Source organism: Rhinatrema bivittatum, chromosome 2, assembly GCF_901001135.1.
Source record: "Rhinatrema bivittatum chromosome 2, aRhiBiv1.1, whole genome shotgun sequence".
NCBI classification, from domain to species: domain Eukaryota; kingdom Metazoa; phylum Chordata; class Amphibia; order Gymnophiona; family Rhinatrematidae; genus Rhinatrema; species Rhinatrema bivittatum.
The window spans coordinates 795,390,012-795,414,340 of NC_042616.1; the positions used below are offsets into that span (position 1 = coordinate 795,390,012).

Sequence of the window (24,329 nt, forward strand, 5' to 3'; positions counted from 1 at the left end):
CATTCCTCGGGTGCCTCTCTGCCTACAGATCATTCACAAATTTCACCTTTACATTTGAGCTCTACTCATCATAGCTCTCCTACTGACGATTGGATGGATATATCTTCTCAGTCATCGCATTCTTCCCAGAGGTCATTAATCTTATCCTCTGCTTCACATTCACAGGGCAAGGAACATAAGAAATTGCCATGCCTTTTGGAGTTAAAAACATAAGAACACAAGAATTGGAATCGGTATTTAGTAAACCTTCTCACAAAAAACGACCACGAGAGGTGACTTTAACAGCACCACCTGCACAACCACACCCAAAAAGTGGGGAAGACTTGCAAGTTCCAACTCCCGCACCAATACAATGAAACACACTTCCACCTCAATACAACAAGCTTTGGCGCAGATTTCCACAGCACTCACGAGTCTCTTCACGTCAATACAGATCACATATCAACTTCCTCAACCCTCGCCACATAGCCCTCCACTATCTCCTTCAGTTTCGAGAGGGCACTCTCCTAAAAGACCATGAAGAGTACATCGCCAGGGTCACCAACTCAGACTTCTCCCTTGCCAATATAACCAACAAAACCAGATCCTTCCTCAATTCCGCAACAGCCAATTTCCTTCTCGTCACCTACATCATCAACGGGATACCCATCAGATCCCACTGAAGGCCCACAGGAGCCTTTTTCGCCTTCTGAAGACCTTACCTACCCTAAATTTATTAGTAAGGTAGGTTTGGCTCTACAATTGGAAATTCTAGTGGTACCTGATCCACGATTGGAAACCTTAGGTCTCTTAAAACTTTTTGACCTACCTACGGAACCGACCAGCCTACCATCGCATAAAGTTTTCGATACCTTACTTGAAAAAGCCTGGGAGAGTCCTTTCAACATAACCTCCATTTCTCGAAAGATTGACCTCCAAATATAAGATGAAGCAATCAAAATATTATTCCACCCCGCAACTGCCACATCAATCCATAGTGGTGGAATCAGCTATGCAGAGAGCTAAGAGGAATAAAACTCATTCCAATAACCCCCCTTGTAAGGACCATAAGTACTTGGATGATTTTGCAAAGTAGTCATTCCAATCAGCAATGTTAGGTGCTCGAATTGGTCAGCACCAATTTTACATCGTTCAGTACTTATATGATTGTCTACAACAGATAAAAAAATCTGTTGCCAACATCAGACACAACTTCAGTGATGCCTCAGCCTATACAAGATATGGAAGAGGGATTACGCCAGGGGTCAGGAACCTTTTTGGCTGAGAGAGCCATAAACGCCACATATTTTAAAATGTAATTCCATGAGAGCCATACAATATGTTTAAAACTAAATATAAGTAAATGTGTGCATTTTATGTAAGATCACACTTTTAAAGTACAATAAGTCTCTGAAAATATTACACCAGGCCTTAAGACACCAATACATCTCCTATTAGGAAAACGGACCAAGTCAGGCTGCTATAGAGTCCTACACAGAAACTACACGCCAGCAGAAAACCTCACCTGAATCACGTGCTGTCCCTCACCTAACATAGAATAAAAAGACCAAAACGCATAACAAGAAGCATACAGAAAAAAATGAATTGGAAACTGCAACAAGCCAGAGTCTCTGTATGCAGTGTAACAAAGGAAAAAAGAAACATCACCCATCCTTATAAAACAAATCAAGAAATATAAAATCATCAGCAGTAAAACTGTACTAACAAAAAGAACATATTTCGAAACAGCTAATGAGTGGAATATCCAATAATTAAAAACACATATAAAACATTTCCAGATACAAACAAAATATTTCAAAATAGCAGACACAAAGACCCAGTAATGAAAAATAATAAGGATACAAACATTTTTTTGCTCTGCATACCTGGGAACGTTTGATATCCAGGTGTCCTGAGATTGTTCTGAATTAGCAGGAGGTGGGGTGGTTTGCTTGGAACTTTCTCCTCTCTCAGTCACATACCAGCGCTCTCTCTCACACTGGCTCTCAATGACACACCTATACACACATGCTCTCAGTACTCACATATACATGTTTTTTCTCACTCACTTATATAGGCTCTTAATTACACACATGCTGTCTATCTTTTCACGCTTACACACACACACAGGCTTTCAATCACATAAATACATGCTGTCTTTTTCTCTCACACACAGACTCATTCACATGCTTACAAACATGTCCTCTCTTTCTCTCATTTACACACAGGCTCTCAATCACATACTCACATGCTCCCTCACCTAAATCAGCTCTCAATCACACACAGACACACATGGTCTCTCTCTCTCATTTAAACACAGGCTCTCAATCACATACTCACATGCTCCATCACCTAAACCAGCTCTCAATCACACACAGACACACATGATCTCTCTTACTTATACACACAGGCTCTTAATCATACATACACATGATTTCTCTCACACACAAAGGATCTCAATCATACACACATACTCTTTCACACAAACAGGTTTTCAATCACAAACTTACACATACAGGTTCCCATTGGTAAACTTACATTCATGCTCTCTCTCTCTCTCACAGGCAGGCTCTCAATCACAGACATACTCTCTTTCACATGTACAGGCTCTCAATCATTCACATACATGCAATCTCTCACTCACACACACACACACACACACACACACACACACACACAGGCCCCCCCTCGCAGCCCGGAAGAGGAAGTGAAGAGTATCGGGTGCCTGCGCGGCAAGAAGAGGCCACGCTAGTGCGCTCGGCATCGGCCCGAAGAAAAGAAGACTGCAGCGCGGCTCGGAGGAAAATGAAGAGCTTCAACCGCGGCCGATGGGACTCCGCCTCCGCGAGGGCTGAAAATGAAGAGGTTAGCGTTGGGAGGAGGCTGCTGCTGCCGCGAGTTCCCGGGGTGAGGGAGAGAGAGAGTGAATGAGCGAGCAAACACACATGCTTGCTCGCTCATTCACTCTCTCTCCCCACCCCGGGAACTCGCGGCAGCAGCAGCCTCCTCCCAACGCTAACCTCTTCATTTTCAGCCCTCGCGGAGGCGGAGTCCCATCGGCCGCGGTTGAAGCTCTTCATTTTCCTCCGAGCCGCGCTGCAGTCTTCTTTTCTTCGGGCCGATGCCGAGCGCACTAGCGTGGCCTCTTCTTGCCGCGCAGGCACCCAATACTCTTCACTTCCTCTTCCGGGCCGCGAGGGGGGGGGGGCGAAGAGAGCACGCCGGTGCCGCTGACTCCAGCTGTCCTGCCGCGTTCCGCCCGGGCTGACAGCATTTTAAGCCCGGGCGGAGGAGGACCGGGGAGCAGCTAGGTCAGCGAGAAAGTGTGGCGACTGTCTGCGAGCCAGATGCAGCCCTCAAAAGAGCCATATCTGGCTCGCGAGCCATGGGTTCCCGACCCCTGGATTACGCCATCTTCTCAGAACAATGAGTCCTTTGAGACATCCTCCCGCACCTCTGCATCGGCAATAGCGGTGCGGAGAATAGCGTGGCTCCGTTCTAGTGCCATTAGGGAGGATGTCCACGATAAACTGGCCAATCTTCCTTGCATAGGGGACATTTTATTTGGTAGCTGTTTACAGGAAACTGTTTCACAATTGAAGGAACAATCGGCAGCAGTACAGTCGCTGGTTACCCCTCCCACATTCTCCGCCAGGCGTTTTTACGTACCGCCTCGATGCCCACCATACCAACGAAAACCATTCTGTTCATATCCACCCTATCGGCCTCGACCTATTAGCAACCACAAAGGGCACAGGTTCCGCAACAACAAAACAGATGCGGAAGGGCTCAGAACCAACGTACAGAGTCAAACAACTCTATCTACATCTAGGATGCAATCATCTTTTTAAATATGACAGGGCCACCACCACAGATTGTCGCGGGCAGAATCACATCCTCTTTCCATGCATGGTCTCAGATAACTTTGGACCGTTGGGTGCTCAACATAGTACAGCATGTATATCGCCTTCATTTTTTATCCATTCCATCCCTACCTTCCCTTTCCTATACACAGGGACACAAGACAAACCAGATTCAATTGTCACAGGAAATCAACCAATTATTCCACCAATGTGCAATACAAAGCATACCCCAGACCTCCTGGGGCAAAGGTTTTTACTCCCCATATTTTCTTATTCCCAAGAAGACAGAGGGTTTGTGTCCTATATTGGACTTGCGCGAACTCAACAAACACCTAGTAAAAGAAAAATTCAAGATGGTCTCGCTGAAATCCATCCTTCCTCTTCTCCAACTGAACGATTGGATGTGTTCCCTAGGCCTGAAGGATGCGTACACCCACATTCCGATGCATCCAACCTCATGGCGATACCTATGTTTCCAATTCAATGGGAAACACTACCAATTCCGAGTGCTTCCATTCGGACTAGCAGCTGCACCCAGAGTGTTCACAAAATGCATGGCGGTGGTGGTGGCCCACCCAAGGAAACGAAGAATATAGGTGTTTCCATACCTGGACGATTGGCTAATAGTTGCACCCAACAAAACCCATTCTACAGATGCAGGTTCACCAAACAATTCAATGTTTACAAACATTGGGACTGGTTGTCAATTTCAAGAAATCAAATCTTACCCCAACACAGATCTCAAATTTATTGGAGCCCGGTTAGTCGTGTTTCAATGCAGAGCTTTTCTGCCGAAAGACAGAACAACCACGCTTCAAAAACTGAGAAAGCTCAGGGCCTCGAATCGGCCAACAGCACGGCAAATTCTAACAGTCTGGGACATATGTTTGCAGCAGTCTACACATTCGCAGACTGCAATGGGGTCTAAAGAGACAATGGTCGCAGCATCATCAACCACTGTGGAGTTCCATTTCTCTGACGAGCCAGATGACAACAGATATAGATTGGTGGCTAAAAAAAACAAACGCTCACCAAGAGAGCACTCTTCAGAGTGCTACCTCACAATGCAGTTCTCATGATATGCTTCCCACAAGGGCTGGGGAGCTCACCTCGACCATTTTAGAGACACAAGTTAATGGTCCACAACGGAAAGCACATACCAGATAAACCTCTTGGAGCTCAGAGCCATCAGAAATGCCCTCAGGACATTCCTTCCTCAATTGCAGGGCAAAAGAGTCATGATTTACACGGACAATCAAGTCGTCATGTTCTATATAAACAAGCAAGGAAGGTCAGGTTCATGGATCCTCTGCAGGGAAGCAATTCTAATTCAGGAATGGGCAATTCTTCATTCCATACAACTTCAGGCGACGTACGTTCCAGGAATAGTCAATACCCGAGCAGACAAATTTAAGTCGAATTTTCCATCCTCACGAATGGTCGTTGCACCAGCAGATTGCAGACAAGATCTTCCGCCAATGGGGTACTCCATTCGTAGACCTCTTCGCAACAGAGCACAACACAAAGGTGAACAGATTTTGCTCACTACACCGCAGCCCTCAAAGGATAGCTCCGGATGCCTTTCTCATTCCTTGAACGGGCAACCTCATGTACGCCTTTCCGCCGATTCCTCTTCTCACTCGCACCATTCAGAAGTGCATTCAGGACAAGGCAGACCTTATCTTAATAGCATCAGCTTGGCCCAGACAACCGTGGTACACCTATCTACTCAAACTGTCAATCGACAATCCACTACGGTTGGAAGACCGCAGCGATCTCCTGTCACAAGAAGGGGGCTCTCTTCGACATCCGATGCACCAATCACTCACCTGACAGCATGGAGATTGAACGGTTTCTCATACAGAGTACAAGATGTCATACTATCAGCTAGGAAACCATCCACGAGACATAATTACCATTTCAAGTGGAAAAGATACACTACATGGTGTACAGACCACCATTTAGAACCCAGACACTGTTCCCCCAAAACACCTTTTGGACTATTTACACTCTCTATATGCAACGGGTCTAGTGACAGCCTCAGTAAGAGTTCATCACAGTGCCATCGCAGCCTTGCATGTACTACATAAAGGCCAATCCATCGCCACTCATCCAATGATTTCCCGTTTCATGACTGGTTTCGCTCATATTTGTCCACCAGTTTCAAAACCAATTCCATGGGATTTAAATATAATATTGGAACAAATCATGTTACCTCCATTTGAACCTGTGGAAACCTCCCATGTTAATACCTTTCGGGAAGGTAGTTTTCCTAGTCACTGTTACTTCAGCTCGAAGAGTCAGTGTGAACTTCAGGCTTTAGTTCATTAGTCTGTACATGGAATTCTACCACAATAAAGTGATACTTCGTACTCACCCATCCTTCTTACCAAAGGTAGTTTCTGCTTTTCATCTCAACCAATACATAGAACTGCCAACCTTTTTCCCAAAACCACATCAGACAGACAGGGAAAGACTATTACACGCATTAGCCGATTACAAGAACCTTGCCTCCCCACTTTCAGAAAAAGACTTAAAACCTGGCTATTCTTGAAAGCCTTTCCAGACACCAACTGAACCCACTCTCAACTTAAGCAACTAAGAACTCCCGTCAGAGTAATCAACAACCTTTGACAACTCAATAATGTTCTCTCTTTTTTAATGAGGCAGGTTTATTTACCTTGGTTCTATTTACCTTGGTCATTCTTTTGTTATCTCAGTGTTAATCTCTCTTTTGCCTTCTCTTCATTCCAAGTTGCATTTTATCCCTGTTTTATTGTAACTGCTACCTTATTCTTCTATCACATGTTAATGTTTTTAAGTTATTAAGTATTTATTCTGTTGTCACACCTTGTTATTTGTAAACCGGCATGATGCGACTCCCATCGCGAATGCCGGTATATAAGAAATTTAAATAAATAAAATAAATAAGAGTAGAACCTTAAGTGAAACACTCCATTCTCAGCTGTTCCTCACCTTTAATCCTAAGTTTCCCAGCTTGCCAGTGTCCAAGAGAGCCATCTCTAGCTGGATTGTTCAATGCATATGCTTTTGCTATCAAAAAAGGAGTCTACACCTTTCCGCATCACCACAGGCGCATCAAATGAGAGCAGTGGCCACTTCACTAGCCCACCTGCGAAATGTTCCGCCACTGGACATTTATAAGGTGGCAACGGTTATCTCTACATACCTTTACATCACACTATTGCCTCGATCAACAAACATGCTAAGTTGGGTCAGGCAATACTCAACACCCTTACAACTTAAATACATAGTGGCCAGTCCACATTCTAGGTCACGTGGGATCTAAAACACATACTTAGTGTGACCATTAGCTTGGGACTCCCAAGACAGCATGGCTGATTGAGCCTGCTATCGATGGGGGAAAAAGCAAGTTTGCTTACCGTAAACGGTGTTTCTGTAGATAGCAGGATGAATCAGCCATGTGGACCTGCCCACCTCCCTGGATGGCCACCTTTACAACAAATTCCAGTCATAAGACTCCTATATATTACAGACTGAGGAGAATCTGTTTTTTCCTGCGTTGCAACGGACGTGCAGGCGCACAGAGTTGAACTGTGTGTAAAGCTTTATCCAGCTCCGCCTTCCCAGGCCTGACGGACAGCCCAAGACAGCATGGCTGATTCATCTTGCTATCTACGGAAACACCGTTTACGGTAAGCAAACTTACTTTTCCTGCAAGGTCCCTCCCCCAGTTGACAATTCCGAAGTTGATTTCTGTGGTCCCTCAGAGGTGTGCCTTGGTCCGGAGGCTGGGTTTCCCAGTGTGGACTTAGCTACTAGTTCAGCTGAAAGGCAGCAGGTACAGGGGCCGAAAGTGGTGGTGACGGCAGATGCCCTCTCCCCCCGCAGCTAGAGACAGTCTCTGTACTCAGCTGCAGTGCTGAACTCAGGTAAGGTTTATGATTTAAAAAAATAAGAGACTGTTAGATGGGTTTCAGGACTTCATCCAGTCTCCACTCTTGGCGTGCCATACCAACGTTCGTTCCTGCTCCTATTGGGGTTGGAACTGGGCAGCCTGGTGGGTTGAGCGGCCCCGGTGGGCTACGTCCCACACTTTAGGTTTGTTCTTTATGTTTTTTGTTTCCTTTGCATGCCACATAGGCTGGAGTGGCTGTTTCCGTGCGCTAGTGCCCTCTATAGGCCGTCAATGCGTGTAGTGCATTGGCTCTGCGCCCGCATTGTGTGCTCAGTTTTTGGACATGCTTTTTATGCGTTCAAACAATTTTACGCACTTAACTTGGCACTCAGGTTATGCATGTGCCTTGCTTTGCTGCCTTCTCGATGCTTATTTTTTTGGACGCATTTCTTTTTTGAGCACGAGCAATTCCGATACACGCTTACTACTGCGATGGCGCCAGTAAGCAAGAAGCCTAAACGTCTTCCTATTTGTGTTGCTTGTCATATTAGGGTTTCTCAGCCTGACCTGGCTTCTAACCAGTGTCAGCACTGTTCAGATGCTCAGGGAGAGTTGTCTTCCTTGGATTTTGCTAAACCTGGCTCTTCCCATTCGGATGATGGGTTGGTCATGGCTGCCAAATCTTGGTTCTCCCTTGACAGGCTCCTCCACTGGCAAGGGCAGTTCTGTGGGACCAGCTCCATTTCCTTCTAGACTTGGTCTGGACCCAGCTGCTTTTTCGTAAGTGGAATTTTTTCAGTACTTACAAGCTTTTCTTCAGTTACAGTCCTCCACGTTCCCCATTTCTGTCAAGTCGGACCCTCAGCTGGTTGCTCCTCCCTCCTCCAGTCCTATGCTTAATCACTGGGGGCTTGTCTCCATTCCCTGCGGGTGTTCCCGTCAGGAATTCAGATGGCACTACTGATGAGGTTGATCCTGATTCCCTGGAAGATGGGGAAATTCTTCCAGGGCTGGAACTGTAGTGAACCATGTTGCGGTTCTTTCAAAGAGATGAACTGCCAACCCTGATTTCCCAGACCTTGAAACAGCTGGGTAACCCTGGTTCGGATGCTATGTCTGAGCCAAAGAAGAATCCCATTTTGGTTTCCTTATGTAAAGCCTCTTGTTTTTTCCCTGTGGATGCCATTCAGGAATTGATTGATCTGGAATGAGACATTCCGAAAGCAAATTTTAAGGGGGGTTGGACATTAGAAAGCCTATACCCTCTGGATCCGGCTGTGAGAGAGCGTTTGCATTTTCCCAAAGTGGATGCTCTGGTATGTGCTGTTTCTAAGTGGATGACTATCCCTGTAGTAGATGGACTGAGGCTATTCTTAAGCAAGCCTTTGAGGCTGTGGCGATGAATTTACAGATTGCCTCCTGTTGCACCCTAGTGGTGAGATTTTATCTGCTTCTCTCTCAGGAGATTGATTCTGGAGGGAATTCCAGAGCAGTTATGCAACCTTTTTACAGATGTAGGCTATGATTTGGTCCGGACCTCAGCCAGAGGAATGGCTTCAGTGATAACGGCCAGGTGTCAATTCTAGTTGCAAAATTGGTTGGCTGGTGCGGACTCTAAAGCCAGTTTTAGCAAGATGCCCTTTAAAGGCTTGCTCTTGTTTGGGAGCGAGTTAAACTAGCCAGTAAGTGGGGAGAGTCTCCGGTTCCTCTGTTGCCAGAGAATAAGAAGCAGATACAGTACCCATTTGGTATGGGGAGTTGTTGTCTCAAGGTTCCAGGTGTTTTCGTCCCTACAGAGGGACAACCTTTCAGTGGACTCGGCCTTTTGGTAGGTCTCAGTCCTTTCATCTGACAGCCCAAGAGAGGAGTGGGTTTGGGTGGCAGATCCTCCCAAGCTGCCCAATGAAGGTTTGCCAACCCACCTTCCAGAACAGAAAATAGGGGGACGTCTTTCTTTTTTCAGAGGTGGGTCGAGATCACATCAGACCAGTGGGTCCTGGAGGTGATACAAGAAGGGTATGCGCTGGAATTTCTCAGTATTCCTCGGGACGTGTTCATGATGTCCCCTTGCCACTCCCCGCAGAAGAAGCAGGCAGTAGAGTTCACGCTTTAAAGGCTCCTCAGACTTAGGGCTGTGGTTCCAGTGCCCATGTCTCAAAGTATGGGGCGATATTCCATTTATTTTGTTGTGCCCAAGAAGGAGGGCTTCTTTTATTCCATTCTAAATCTCAAGAGGGTCAACGGTCACTTGGAAGGTGACTCATTTTTGCATGGAAACCTTACGCTCTGTGATAATGGTGGTGTAATCGGGGGAATTTCTGACCACCTAGGATCTGTCAGAGGCTTACCTTCATATTCCCATATGATTGGAACATCAACGCTTTCTACACTTTGAGCTCCAAGAAATATTTTCCAAGGTTATGGTGGTGGTAGCGGCCTAGCAAAAGGAAGGAATCCTGGTGCACCTGTATTTGGAATACTGGCTAATTGGAGCCAAGCCTCAGGAAGAGAGCCACTTTCTGACACACAAGGTGATCTGCTTATTGCAGGAGCTTGGTTGGGTGGTGCACCTGTCCAAAAGCAATCTTCAGCCATCCCAGTTGTTGGGAGTATCTGGGGATCTGGTTCAACATGGGACAGGACAGTTTTTTTTTCTGCTGGAAATTCAGATTCAGAAATTTTCAGGTGCATCAGTTGATGAACACCATACACCCGACGGTGTGGTCCTACCTACAAGTGCTCAGCTTGATGGTGGCTATCCTGGAAGTGGTACCGTGGGCAAGGGTGCATATGCATCCTCTTCGGCACTCTTTGCTATCTCGTTGGAACCCACAGTCTCAGGACTATGCAGTTCGGCTCCACTTGCCGATGGAAATCTGCTCCCACCTCCATTGGTGGTTACAGGAGGATCATCTAAGAAAAGGGAGTTCCCTTGTCCTCTCCGACCTGGTTGGTACTCATGACTAATGCGAGTCTCCACGGTTGGGGGGCTCATTGTTTGAAGTTAACGGCGGTTTGTGTGATGTCTGATAACGCAAAAACGGTGCCCTATATCACTTGCCACGGAGGAACCAAGAGCCAGCAAGTGTTGCAGGAAGTAGACCAGCTGTTGGAATAGGCAGAAGGTCATCTGCAGATCTCGCCTCTCAGATTTGCAGACAACGTAAAAGCGGACTTTCTCAGCAGAGAGAGTCTAGACTCAATAGAGTGGGTGTTGTCAGCCGAGGCATTTCAGCTGATTATGGATAGCTGTAGCCTTCCGTTCCTAGACCTGCTGGTGACTTATTGAAATGTGAATGTTTCTAGATTCTATATTTGCAGGAGAAATCTGTGATCCCTGGGAATAGATGCTCTTGTAGAGATCTGGCCGAAAGACAGATTCCTTTATGCCTTTCCTCTGTGGCTCTTGCTGGGCAGAATAATTTGCAAGATCGAAGGCCACAGGGGGCTAGTACTCCTGCTGTTGCTGGGTTGGCCCAGGTATCAATGGTATGCGGATTTGTGACATCACCTAGTGGAGGCCCCCCTTTGTCTTCTGTCGCACATGGATCTGTTACAGCAGGTTTCGGTTCTTCTCGAGGATCTGACTCTATTCTGTCTTACGGTTTGGCCCTTGAGAGGGCTTGCCTGTTAAAGCGTGGTTATTCCTCTGCGGTGATTGCCACTTTACTCTGTGCTCGCAAGTTCTTCACTTCCTCTGCTTGTGTGTGGGTTTGGAGAGTTTATTTTTTAGGCCTGGTGTGAAGAGTGGGGTGTTCTTTCTCATTCAGTTAAGATCCCTCTCATTCTGGATTTTTTGCAAGATAAATTGAATAAAAGATTGGCCCTTAATTCCTTGAAGGTGCAGGTTGTGGCTCTTGCCAGTTTCACAGGACTTGTGAGTGATGATTTTGTTTCATGCTGATGTGGCCCAGTTTTTGAAGGGAGTGTGAAGCATCTTGGGCCTCCCTTGAGGCTACTGGTTCCATTGTGGAGTCTTAATTTGGTGCTGGATTTTTTGGCAGGCCCTACGTTCTGACCACTGTATAGCCTTTCCTTACAGTTGTTGACCTTTAAGATTGTGTTCCTGGTGGCTATAAGTTCTGCGCATCAAATTTCTGAGCTGCAGGTCTTGTCTAGCCGGGAGATGTTCCTTCGGGTGATTCCGGGGGTGTTACAACTGAGCACTATTCTATCCTTCTTGCCCAAGGTAGTCTTGGACATTCATTTGAATCAGTCAATCTCCTTGCCATCCCTGGATAAGGTCAGGGATACGGAGGAGTTTCACCTCTTGTGCTCCTTGGATGTCAAGCGACTTGTGCAAAATCTGGAGGTCTCTGAATCTTTTCAAAAGACAGATCACCTATTTGTTCTCCATGGCAGGAGTAAGCAGAGCACTCTGACTTCGTGGGTTATCATAGCTCATTGGATTAAGAAGGTAGTCACAGCTCTGTATGTGGATGCTGGAAAGCCATTGCCTACTCAGGTCAGGGCTCATTTCACTATGGCTCAGTGTCATAGGCGGGATTTAATCTATTGTCTCCCATCGATATCTGCTGAGCTGAGACATGGTCCTCCTTACACACTTTTTCTGGGTTTTATTATCTGGATGTGCAGGCCCAGGAGGATGCAGCCTTTGCATGTGTGATGTTGACAGGACTGTGGGCCGCCTCCTACCGTGTTGGGGAGTAGCTTTGGTACATCCCACTGATCCTATCTGTCCACAGTAGAAAATGGAGAAATTCCTTACCTGATTTCCTTTACTTTAGGACAGTCAGATGAATCCAACTTCCCTCCTCTGGCTGCTGAATGTTATAGCATGGCCCTCCTTTTGATATTACATATTACAGGGATTACAGGTAAGTGTTAGTCCAGTCCCTAGACTAATGTTACATTCTTACCTGCGTTCAGTGTTGCCTGTTAGCCAAGTATTGAAATGGTTATCTTTTTTAATCAAGTTCTTGCTAGTCTGTCCACAGTTGCTTTTGAAGAGAATACTGGCAGGCTGATATCACTGCAGGGGTGTACATACTGTGACGTCGGTTTGCTCCATCTCCATCTGCTGGTAGAGGTGCATAACCCACTTGTCTGGATTCATCTGACTGTCTAAAGAAAACAAAATTATCAGGTAAGTAGTAATTTCTCACTGTTATCTAATCCCTCACAAACATGACAGTTTCCCCCACCAACCAGGGTAAACCAAAATATATAAAAAGAGCATCAAATAAGCCAGACATAAACACAAATTAATCTAACACAATTTTATACATTGATGATATAACAATACTTGAATAATATAGGGGTTAAACTTTTGATTTATGACTATTTAGAGTTAAACATTTTTAGGTATTATATTATGAATGTTTATTAAATGTTGTTGAATTGTTACATTACTTTATATATGGCTTATTTCATGCTCTTTTTGTTAAACAGCTGTACATTTAAACTAGTTTAAACAAAAATATATACCAAGTTTGTAAATTAAATGGATTCTTTAGCAGCTAAGAAGAATGATTACAGTTCTGAGTCCTTTCCTTGGCTGTAAGCCTTGAACATAGAATTTTATATACTGTAGCTCTGAATATATTCCTCAAAAATGCTCATTGTCCATTATAATTCAGTACTTAAATGTTGTCCTAGCTTTTTCTGATTAGCAGCTTTTTAAAAATGGATTCCCAGAGGTTTCCCATTGGTTTACTGATTTCCCACTAGAAAAAAAAATTCTGTCAAGAATAAGGGCCACACTGGTTGATCTTTATATAAAGACAATCTCAACAGCCCTCTTACAGGCCGATACAGTACAGTGCGCTCTGGCATTTGGATGCGCGTTTTCGACGTGCTAGCTTTACCCCTTATTCAGTAAGGGGTAATAGCTTTTCTGTGCACCCACCAACTTAATATCATGCCGATATTAAGTCGGAGGTCCCTCGCGGCTTGAAAACCGGACGCTTAATTTTGCCGGCGTCCGGTTTCCGAACCCGTGGCTGTCGGCGGGCTCAAGAACAAACGCCGGCAAAATTGAGCGTCAGCAAACCCACTGACAGCCGCCGCTCCTGTCCAGAAAGAGGTGCTAGGGACGCGCCTCTTTTTACTGCGGGCCCTTATTTAAATATTTTGTTTTACTGTATTGCGCGCACAGGCCAGTGTCCTGTGCGCGTGCCGGGAGAGCAGGCGCTTGCCTGCTCTCCAGCGAACTTTACTGTATCGGCCTGTTAGCTAAAAAATCCTTCAACATTTTTCTCTCCTGTAGAAATCCACACCTCCCTTCATTCCTTTTTAGGAGAAGGGAGGTGGCCTATTGGTTAGAATAAGGAGTTGGGAATCAAGAGACCAGTGTTTGACATGTCATAGGCACTCATTGTCACATTTTATCTTCCATTGATTGCCTCAGCTATCCACTTAGGCTGCAAGCTTTCTGGGGTGGGGGCTTATTGTTCTCATTTGTAATTTGCTGTAAAATGCTCTGGTTTAGGGTGCTATATAAATGTCTAAATATTAGCATATTTCTTTTGAAGAAAAGTAAAATTATACTCCCAAAACAAAATGATTAAAAAAACAATCTAGTAATTCAAAACACTGCTTCCTTTAACAACGTGTCTTACTCTGGGAATATTCTCTAAAAGGCAAAGTTATTTTTCTGTTTCGCTTTTAAAACAAAAAATAAAATGTAGAGTGCACTTTTCAGCTAGTGCTTATCGTCATCTTCTGTAGCTAATGAATTCCAGTAACTGTATTGCTTCTGAAGAAAACTGGACTCTTGAGGAACAGCAGAAGAGATGATCTAGTACTCAAGCTTTTGAGATTTCAAAGGCTGCCTTTTCAGGTGTGATGTGATGAAGAGCTCAGCAAGGTCTCAAAAGCATGTGTAGCACCATCTATTTTGTTGGTCCTTTAAAAGTATTGCTGTCTACAAAGACTTCACATGACCGATGCAAGTAAGCAGAAAAACAAAATACCGTACTCAGTTTTATTTCTGGTTTTTTTTTCTAGTTTATTTAACCTGTTGTGTTACAGAAAGTGTAGAGGGCATTTGGAAGGCAGTCTGGGCATTTTGCAGCGCTCTGGCCTCTGATCTATGTCCCGTTTAGTTTCTGCTTTATTTTTCTGACAGTGTAAATTCATATTTTATGGCACCAACATGATTCTAATTTACTTTCAGGATGGATATAATTTGTCAAATGGACAAATTCATTGGGAATCTTCTGTACAAACTGCCAAGGCTTTTGGCTACTTCATTCCCTTTGCTGTATGTGTCATATCTAGATATCCATACTATAATGCCCTGAAGGACTGTCTCTCTTGGTAAGAAGGACTTTTACTGTTTGTTTGAGTGCGCCATTATTTGCACAACACATTTTTCTATGATTGCTGTTAAGAATGTACTGTATGAGTGGGGTGTTTAATGTGAGATGATCAGCTAGAATATTCTTATATATCTGCTTTAAAGAGTTGTAATGCTTATATAGTTGAAGACAGGGATGGCTAACCTTTCACAAACCAAGAGCTATGAAACCAGAATGCACAGTAGCAGAGAGCCTCACCTTTTGAGAAGCATGTGGGTCCTCTTCCTCTCTCCCCCCCCCCATGGGAAGAGAGCTCTCCCTTGTCCTCACCAGCCTTTCTAAACCCCACCCCACTGTTGATCCTGGAGTTGGGTCTTTTACTTCTCAGGTCATCTGGGACTGGAGATGCTGCAGAAGCCCCTGGGGAGGAGATTGTAATGATCTCTTAATAGTGACAACTAGTGGCTGGATTCAGGACCCAGGATTACAGGGTTTACAGCACTTTTTTGATTTCTACATTCTAGATGCATGAGACTGTACTTTTTTTTTTTTTGCATTGAATCTTACTACCAAGCATTCAACCACTCTTCAAGCTTTCTAAGTTCTTTCCTTATTTTGTCTATTCCCTCAGGAATGTCTACCCTGCTGCAGATCTCCAGCATAATTTGTAAAAAGACAAACCTTTCAAATTAATCCTCCCACAGTATCACTTAGAGCAGTGGTCCCCAACCCTGTCCTGGGGACCCACCAGCCAGTCGGGTTTTCAGGATATCCACAATGAGTATGCATGTGAGAGAATTTGCATGTTATGGAGGCAGTGCATGCAAATTTTCTCTCATGTATATTCATTGTGGATATCCTGAAAACATGGACTGGCTAGTGGGCCCCCAGGACAGGGTTGGGGACCACTGACTTAGAGTAATACTGAACAGAACCAACCGACTCCAGGACTGATCTCTGAGGCATTATCCAGATAACCCTTCTTTCCTTGATGTTAATTCCATTCACCACTACTCAGGGGTGGGCAAACTTTTTTTTTTTAAGTCCACATTACTGGTGCTAAACAGAGCCGTGAGCCGAGGGGGGGGGGGTGTATGACCCCTTAGAACTCTGCAAGCAGGGAGGGCTGTTACAGTTGCACGTATACCCCATAATGAGAGGACCGAAACAGCAACCATACAAATAAGAATAATTAAACAGAATTAACAAATTGAATAACATCAACTAGTTAAGAACTCAAAAATATTCCAAACACTCAGAAAATATTTCAAAACAGACACATCAAATACTTAAAGTTAGTAAGGATTTTAAAAAATTCCCCACTCTCCATACCTGGGAAACTTTAATTTCCAGATGCCCTGAGATTGTCATGGATTAACGTTAGCACGTGGGGGTGGTGGTTACACACACGTGTGCTCTTTCAACCACAATCAGAGGCTCCGTTAATTCTCACACACCCCCAGTCAGGACACCCATTCATTCTTTCTCTAGTCAGGGTGCCATTCTTCCTCTCTCACATATCCCTAGACCCCCATGCAGGCACCCATTTACACACGCACATGCGGACACTTGTTCATTCTCACTTGCACACGCGGACACCTGTTCATTCTCTTTCTCCTCCACTGCCGCGTGCTGATCCATCCTCCCTCCAGAAGGTCACGCTGCTGCTGGTCAGGTGTTAATTTCTGAGCATAATCATGTGGGTCGGGTGCACTTGTTTTCTTTTTACCTTTTTACATTTGGAGTGAATAACTAATAGCCTTATTAACATGCATTTGCATGCGGTTAGCACTATAGTTTCACCGGGGGGGGGGGGGGGGGGGGGGGGGGGGTTTGGATGTGCGTTTTGGATGCGTTAATCCCCTTATATCATAAGGGGCTGTGGACGTGTGTCCAAATTTTGCATCTAACCGCAGGTTAAACAGTGCATGGCCCCAAATTGTGTGCATAGAACTGTCCATGCTGCTTAGCTTCTTTGAAAATCTTTTACTAATGAAGGCATTAAAGATTACTCTCAGTGCAGATAGCTGCACTGGCTTACCTCATATTTTCTTTGTGCTTGAAATTTTAATTTTGTCTGAGGTAAAGTTTCCAGTGTTAGTTTATGGGCAGAAGCAAGAGTTCTGGTGCCTGGACCTATAGTTGGTATTTTATGCAGAGAAAACTTGCTTTGTGAATAAAAAGCAAATTTTCTGTGAGCTAAGCCTTTTCTCTGTGCACATTTTTAAACACTATACATTAGCTTGCTGCATCGCGAGTTTAAAAAAAATTAGCATGCGTATTAAACTGCGCTGCATTTTATCGCTCACCTAATTACATTGACTCCTCTGTGACTAATCCAGTCAACCACATTTGGGTCCACCACAGATTGTTCAATTTGTTAATCTTCTATGTGGGACAACCCGCAGAGAGAAAACCTTTTCCATATTGCGTTTCCATATTCACTTAATCCCCTTCACTCCCATTTGGGATTGGCCTGTAAATTCATTTTAGATCTAATTCTTCATATAAAAGGAAGATACAATTGGAAAAAAAGGTTAATGCTGCACCTCAAGAACACTAAAGTCTTAACTTTTAGAACTCTAAACTTGGTAAGCTCTTCCAAATGACATGCAACAGGTCACATTACTGACCCATCAGTACATATCTGTGAAAATGCTTCTTTTGGAGCAGAACGGTTATAGATGTCACATACTGATTGATTTTAAAATCCCCTTCTCTAAATACTTTATTCTTACTGTGTTCATATTTTATGGTGGGTTGAGAGAGTTTTCAGTTAGGGCTAGCATGGCAGCTCTCTGATTTATGTTCATTTTGGTAAGTTGCCAAGTAGGAGGAGCTTTGAACAATGTTTAGGCATTAAACAAAAATTAGACTAGATAGGTTGTATTAACCATTTTGTGTCAACTTTCAGCAGCATAACTTATTTACCAGTACTACTGTTTTGAGCACTCATAGTTTCTCTGGCTGTACATAGTTCTCTTTATAATCTAAAACTATTCATTCTGATGGTGCAAGTTGCAGAGTTCCTTACTTTCTACCTCTTTCAGGTAAATACATTTTCATTTTTTTGTTTGTCAGGCTAAAAATATATTATAAAGACAGTTTTGAAAGCAACAGGAAAAATCAGTATGAGCATTCTTCCTGCTCATTTTTTAAATGTACTTGTAACTTTATTTTTCAGCTTGTTAGTGAATTTGAAATCCTGTAAAGACCTTGATGTGGATGACCGTATAAAAGAATTTGCAGCAAAATTATCTTTGATACCTAGCCCACCACCAGGACCACTACATTTGGTAACTACTCTGACTCTCTCAAAATGTTAAATACAACATACCTGGAAGCTATTCCAGACTATTAATTGCTATACAGTTTAAATCAGTGGTTCCCATATATGGTCCTTGATCTCTTGCCAAATCTGTTTTTCAGGACATCCACAATAAATATGAATATTTGCTCTGGTAACTAGATCAGGTATCTGCAAATCTTGTCTTTCAGGGCTGTACTCTGTTCTGGTTTTCAGGATAACAGGAGACAGTAACTGGCAGAAGGCAGCTGTGTTGCTGTGCTTTCTTGCATGCCAGGGGCTGCGGGGTCAGAGAATGAATTTGAAGGGTGGAGGGAGTGCATTGGATGAAGCAGTCAGGTGGAGGAATGCATCGGGAGGGTGAGTGAGTCACATGAGTGGGTGAATCTGGGGAAGAAGGGGAGTGTATGTGAGTGTATTGGATAGAGGATTAGGAGATGAGTTTATGTAGCTGAAAGAAAATTTTATCAGGGTTTATAAGGATATCTTCCCTTCAGAGATTCTCAAAGCTAATTTGTTCAGTTTTCTGGGGCTAGAAACATAGAAGCATGACAGCAGAAAAAGACCCTATGGCCCATCCAGTCTTCCCATCTGTCCAATTAATTTAGCACAATTATCATCACTACTTTAGAGATCCCCTGTGTTTATCCCATGCTTTCTTGAATTCAGATATTGTTTTTGTCTCCACCACTTCCATCGAGAGGCTGTTCCACACATACATCACCTTCTCTGTAGAGAAATATTTCCTAAGGTTCCTCCTGCGTCTACTCCCTTTCAAACTCATCTCCTGTGCGTGGAAACATTTAAATATCTCAAATGCTCTATCATATTTCCCCATCTCATCTTTCCTCTAGGGCAGGGGTCGGGAACCCATGGCTCGCGAGCCAGATATGGCTCTTTTGAGGGCTGCATCTGGCTCGCAGACACGTGTCGCCATACTTCGCGGTTCCCCGCTGACCCAGCTGCTCCCCGGTCCTCCGCCGCCCGGGCTTAAAATGCTGTCAGCCCGGGCGGAACGCGGCAGGACAGCTGGAGTCAGCGGCACCGGCGTGCTCTCTTCTCCTCCCCCCCCCCCGCGGCCCGGAAGAGGAAGTGGAGAGCATCGGGTGCCTGCGCGGGAAGAAGAGACCACACTAGCGTGGTCTCTTCTTCCGCGCAGGCACCCGATGCTCACCACTTCCTCTTCCGGGCCGCGGGGGGGAGGAGAAGAGAGCACGCCGACTGGAGTCATCCGGGTGCCTGCGCGGGAGTCATCGGGTGTCAGCCGGGTGCCAGCGCTGGAGTCATCGGGTGCCTGCGCGGGTCTTCCCGCGCAGGCACCCGATGCTCTCCACTTCCTCTTCCGGGCCGCGGGAAGAAGAGAGCACGCCGGTGCTCTCTTCTTCCCACGGCCCGGAAGAGGAAGTGGAGAGCATCGGGTGCCTGCGCGGGAAGAAGACTGCAGCGCGGCTCGGAGGAAAATGAAAATCTTCAACCGCGGCCGATGGGACTCCGCCTTCGCCTCCCCGAGGGCTGAAAATGAAGGAGGTTAGCGTTGGGAGGCGGCTGCTGCTGCCGCGAGTTCCCGGGGGGGGGGGGGGGGGGAGAGAGAGAGTGAATGAGCGAGCAAGCATGTGTGTTTGAGATCCTGTGTGTGTGAGTGAGAGATTGCATGTATGTGAATGATTGAGAGCCTGTATATGTGAAAGAGAGTATGTCTGTGATTGAGATCCTGCCTGTGAGAGAGAGAGCATGAATGTAAGTTTACCATTGGGAACCTGTATGTGTAAGTTTGTAATTGAAAACCTGTTTGTTTGAAAGAGTATGTGTGTATGATTGAGATCCTTTGTGTGTGAGAGAGATCATGTGTATGTATGATTAAGAGCCTGTGTGTATAAGTAAGAGAGAGATCATGTGTGTCTGTGTCTGATTGACAGCTGGTTTAGGTGATGGAGCATGTGAGTATGTGATTGAGAGCCTGTGTTTAAATGAGAGAGAGAGACCATGTGTGTCTGTGTGATTGAGAGCTGATTTAGGTGAGGGAGCATGTGAGTATGTGATTGAGAGCCTGTGTGTAAATGAGAGAAAGAGAGGACATGTTTGTAAGCATGTGAATGAGAGTCTGTGTGTGAGAGAAAAAGACAGCATGTATTTATGTGATTGAAAGCCTGTGTGTGTGTAAGCGTGAAAAGATAGACAGCATGTGTGTAAATGTGTAATTAAGAGCCTATATAAGTGAGAGAGAAAAACATTTGTATATGTGAGTGACTGAGAGCATGTGTGTATAGGTGTGTCATTGAGAGCCAGTGTGAGAGAGAGCGCTGGTATGTGACTGAGAGAGGAGAAAGTTCCAAGCAAACCACCCCACCTCCTGCTAATTCAGAACAATCTCAGGACACCTGGATATCAAACGTTCCCAGGTATGCAGAGCAAAAAAATTTTTGTATCCTTATTATTTTTCATTACTGGATCTTTGTGTCTGCTATTTTGAAATATTTTGTTGGTATCTGGAAATGTTTTATATGAGTTTTTAATTATTGGATATTCCACTCATCAGCTGTTTCGAAATATGTTCTTTTTGTTAGTACAGTTTTACTGCTGATGATTTTATATTTCTTGATTTGTTTTATAAGGATGTGTGATGTTTCTTTTTTCCTTTGTTACACTGCATACAGAGACTCTGGCTTGTTGCAGTTTCCAATTCAGTTTTTGTCTGCATGCTTCTTGTTATGCGTTTTGGTCTCTTTATTCTATGTTAGGTGAGGGACAGCACGTGATTCAGGTGAGGTTTTCTGCTGGCGTGTAGTTTCTGTGTAGGACTCTATAGCAGCCTGACTTGGTCCGTTTTCCTAATAGGAGATGTATTGGTGTCTTAAGGCCTGGTGTAATATTTTCAGAGACTTATTGTACTTTAAAAGTGTGATCTTACATAAAATGCACACATTTACTTATATTTAGTTTTAAACATATTGTATGGCTCTCATGGAATTACATTTTAAAATATGTGGCGTTTATGGCTCTCTCAGCCAAAAAGGTTCCTGACCCCTGCTCTAGGGTATACATGTTTAGGTCTTTAAGTCTGTCCCCATATGCTTTAGAATGAAGACCACTGATCATTTTAGTAGCCACCCTCTGGATCAACTGAAGGTTGAAAAGAACTGGTCCAAGGACTGATCCCTGAGGCACACTGCTAGTAACAACCCTTCCTCAGGGAAAACACATTTACTGCTACCTTTTGTCGCCACCCAGTCATTCACTCTAGGATCCATACCAAGGGCGCACAATTTATAAGTCTTCTGTGCGGAACCATGTCAAAGACCTTGATGAAGTTCAATTACACTGTGTCTGGCTCACTACCTTTTATCCAACTCTCTGGTCACCCAATCAAGGAAATTGATTAGAATCATCTGACAAGATTTACCTTTGGTAAAACATGCTTCCTTGGATCTTGCAATCTATTGGATTCCAAAAATTGCCCTATCCTCTATTTTAGCAGTGATTCTATTAGTTTGCTAACCACAGAGGTCAGACTAACTGGCCTGTAATTGCCAGCTGCCTCCTTAATTCCTCTTGTATGAATAGGAACCACATTTGCCCTTTTCTAGTCCTCCGGAACTACTCCAGACTCTAAAGAATCATTGAAAAGGTCAGCCAGTGCTTCTGCAAAGACATCTGTTTCCATAGTACCCTCGAATGTATACCATCCAGCTCCACTGCCTTATCTATTTTAAGTTTAGTTAGTTCCTCACAAACACACGTCTGAAAATCGATTTTGAAGTTTACCTTACTTACAGTTTTTTGTGTTACGTAGTCCTGCATCAGGTCCTTCCACAGTGAACACTAAACAGAAATACTTAAGCAATTTTTTGCTTTTTCCTTAGCTTCTCTATATTCCTTCCTTTCACCTTTGAGTCTCACAATGCCACTATTGCACTTCTGTTTTATCACTAACATACCTTTAAAAAATAAATCTCCCTATTTTACTGTATTTACAATTTTTTCTTCTATTTGAATTTTTGCATTCCTGACTATTTTCCCAGCTCCTCTTAATTTTTCCAGATATTGTTGCCTGGCTGCCTCTTTCTGCGATCTCTTGTTTATGAATGCTAACCTTTCCTCCCTTATCTTTTCATCTACTTCTTTAGAAAACATAACTTTTTCCTTTTCCCTTTATTTACATTCCTAACAAAAAGATTAGTTGCCCTTATATCTCCTTTTAGTTTTGTGCACTGCCCTACTTCCCTAGATTTTCCCACTGCTTGAGGTCGTCCTCTATTTTGAGAAAGTTAGTTATCTTGAAGTCTAGGATCCTCACCTCACAATGAACCTTCATCTCTTGCATCCTAATATTGAGCCACACCATTTGGTGGTCACTGGTTCCCAGATGGTCATACACTACAACATCAGAAATACTATCCCCTTTAGTAAGCACCAGGTCCAGTATTGTCTCATCCCATGTGAGTTCTGTTGCTAGACATTGGAGTAGATTTTAAAAGGTTGTGCGCGGGCGTACATGTGCACGCGCTACCTGGTGCGTACATGTATGCCCGTTTTTTATAACTTGCACATGCGTGTAAGTTATAAAATCAGGGGTGGGGGTGCACAATTGTGCACCTTACGCGTGCCGAGCCGCGCTGCCTTCCCCCTTTTCCTCTAACCGTCCCCCCCTGACCTTTTATTTTATCTTTTGTCTGCCGCTGACCCCGCCCTGGACCACCCCCTCCCTGCCCAAGCCCCAGGACTTACACATGTCCCGGGCCTTTTTAAAATAGGCCCGGTGCATGTAAGTCCGGTTACACTCGTAACCCTTTTAAAATCCAGCCCATTGGCTTTAAGAACCCTTGCTGGGCTGAATTTGTCTTCCACCTGGGGTTAGGATTACAAGTGCATTTGGGGTACGGGTTAAAGTACTGGGGAGGGGGGAGAAAGACTTGGTATAGACAGGAGATTAGAGACTCCTAGGCAGGTTGTGTGGGAGAGACTGGCAAGGATAGCCTGGGGGAAGAAGACTGGCAGGGTTAGGCTTGGTAGGTTTGAAAGAGTGTGGTAGAGATGGGATAGGGGGTTGAGAGAATGGGATTAGGCTTGCTGGGAAAGAGAGAATGGTTGGGATGGGCTGGATGGGGTCGTGTTGAGAGAGTGATGGAAATAGGCTGTTTGGGGGAGGAATGGGGTTAGAGAGCAACTGGGATTGAGTTTGGTGGGAGAGAGACTCTGGAATAACTCAGAACTCTGGAAAAAGCAATCCAGCCCTAACACTCAGAACACTACACCCTGGAATTCAAAAAGATGAGAATGCAAATATTGCAGTGTGCCCTAGAATACTAATACATGTCATATTGGAGGGGTGCAAATTGGAAAACAGAACAAGCTGGACTATAACAGATCCTTCCATAGAAAATACATGCTAGCAGAATACCTCACCTCAGTAACAAATACAAAAAGCTGGCAGATCCTCACCAAATACAGGATAAGTAATTACAGATTAAAATAGATGCAGACAAAAATTAAACAGGAAACCCCAAGAAGACAGATTCTATGCAATGCAACACTGGAGCAATAGAAACAGAAATATATTTCCTATTGTGCTGTACAAAATACAGATATCTGAGATGCACATTTCCCAAAGCCAACAGAGAAAATCCAAGACTTCCCACAAAAAAAATTCCTTATAATCCTATGGGAAAGAGAAGAAACAGTGGTTATAGCAGCAAAATGTGGTAGCCTGCCCCCTGACTAGGGACAGTACGGACCAGCATCAAAACCTGAGATGTCCCTAAAGCTGTCCTTTTATTTGATTTATTACCATTTTGTAATTTTCGCCGTCTTTTGCTACCTTTTTTGTTGACCTTCCACTCTGTCATCCTAGGTGTTTAATATGAAACCGCTGCAGATAGTGTTTCCGTCAGGGGAGGATTCGGATAGCCCAGTCACTGATTTGGATCTTCATCTTCCATTATTGTGCTTTACCCCCGAACAGGTGCTACAGGTAAAACAAAATGCTTGCTAAAATCACCACCTGCAAGTTTTGTTCAATTCTCACTCCATGTGTGTTGAAA

General features: G+C 44.4%; 1 protein-coding gene across 4 annotated transcripts in view; it reads left to right on the forward strand.

Annotated features, from left to right (window-relative positions):
• The window catches only part of DENND3 (DENN domain containing 3), a 235,872-nt gene that overhangs the window by 53,039 nt on the left and 158,504 nt on the right, over positions 1 to 24,329 (forward strand). For all 4 annotated transcript variants that reach the window (XR_003854950.1, XM_029592116.1, XM_029592114.1 and 1 more), the window contains exons 4-6: positions 14,861 to 15,003; positions 18,169 to 18,280; positions 24,140 to 24,259. Coding sequence is in view for 3 of the 4 variants with exons in the window: in XM_029592116.1 (XP_029447976.1) it covers positions 14,861 to 15,003; positions 18,169 to 18,280; positions 24,140 to 24,259 (375 nt within the window). In the remaining variant the exon portion in view is untranslated. The remainder of the gene's footprint in view (positions 1 to 14,860; positions 15,004 to 18,168; positions 18,281 to 24,139; positions 24,260 to 24,329) is intronic.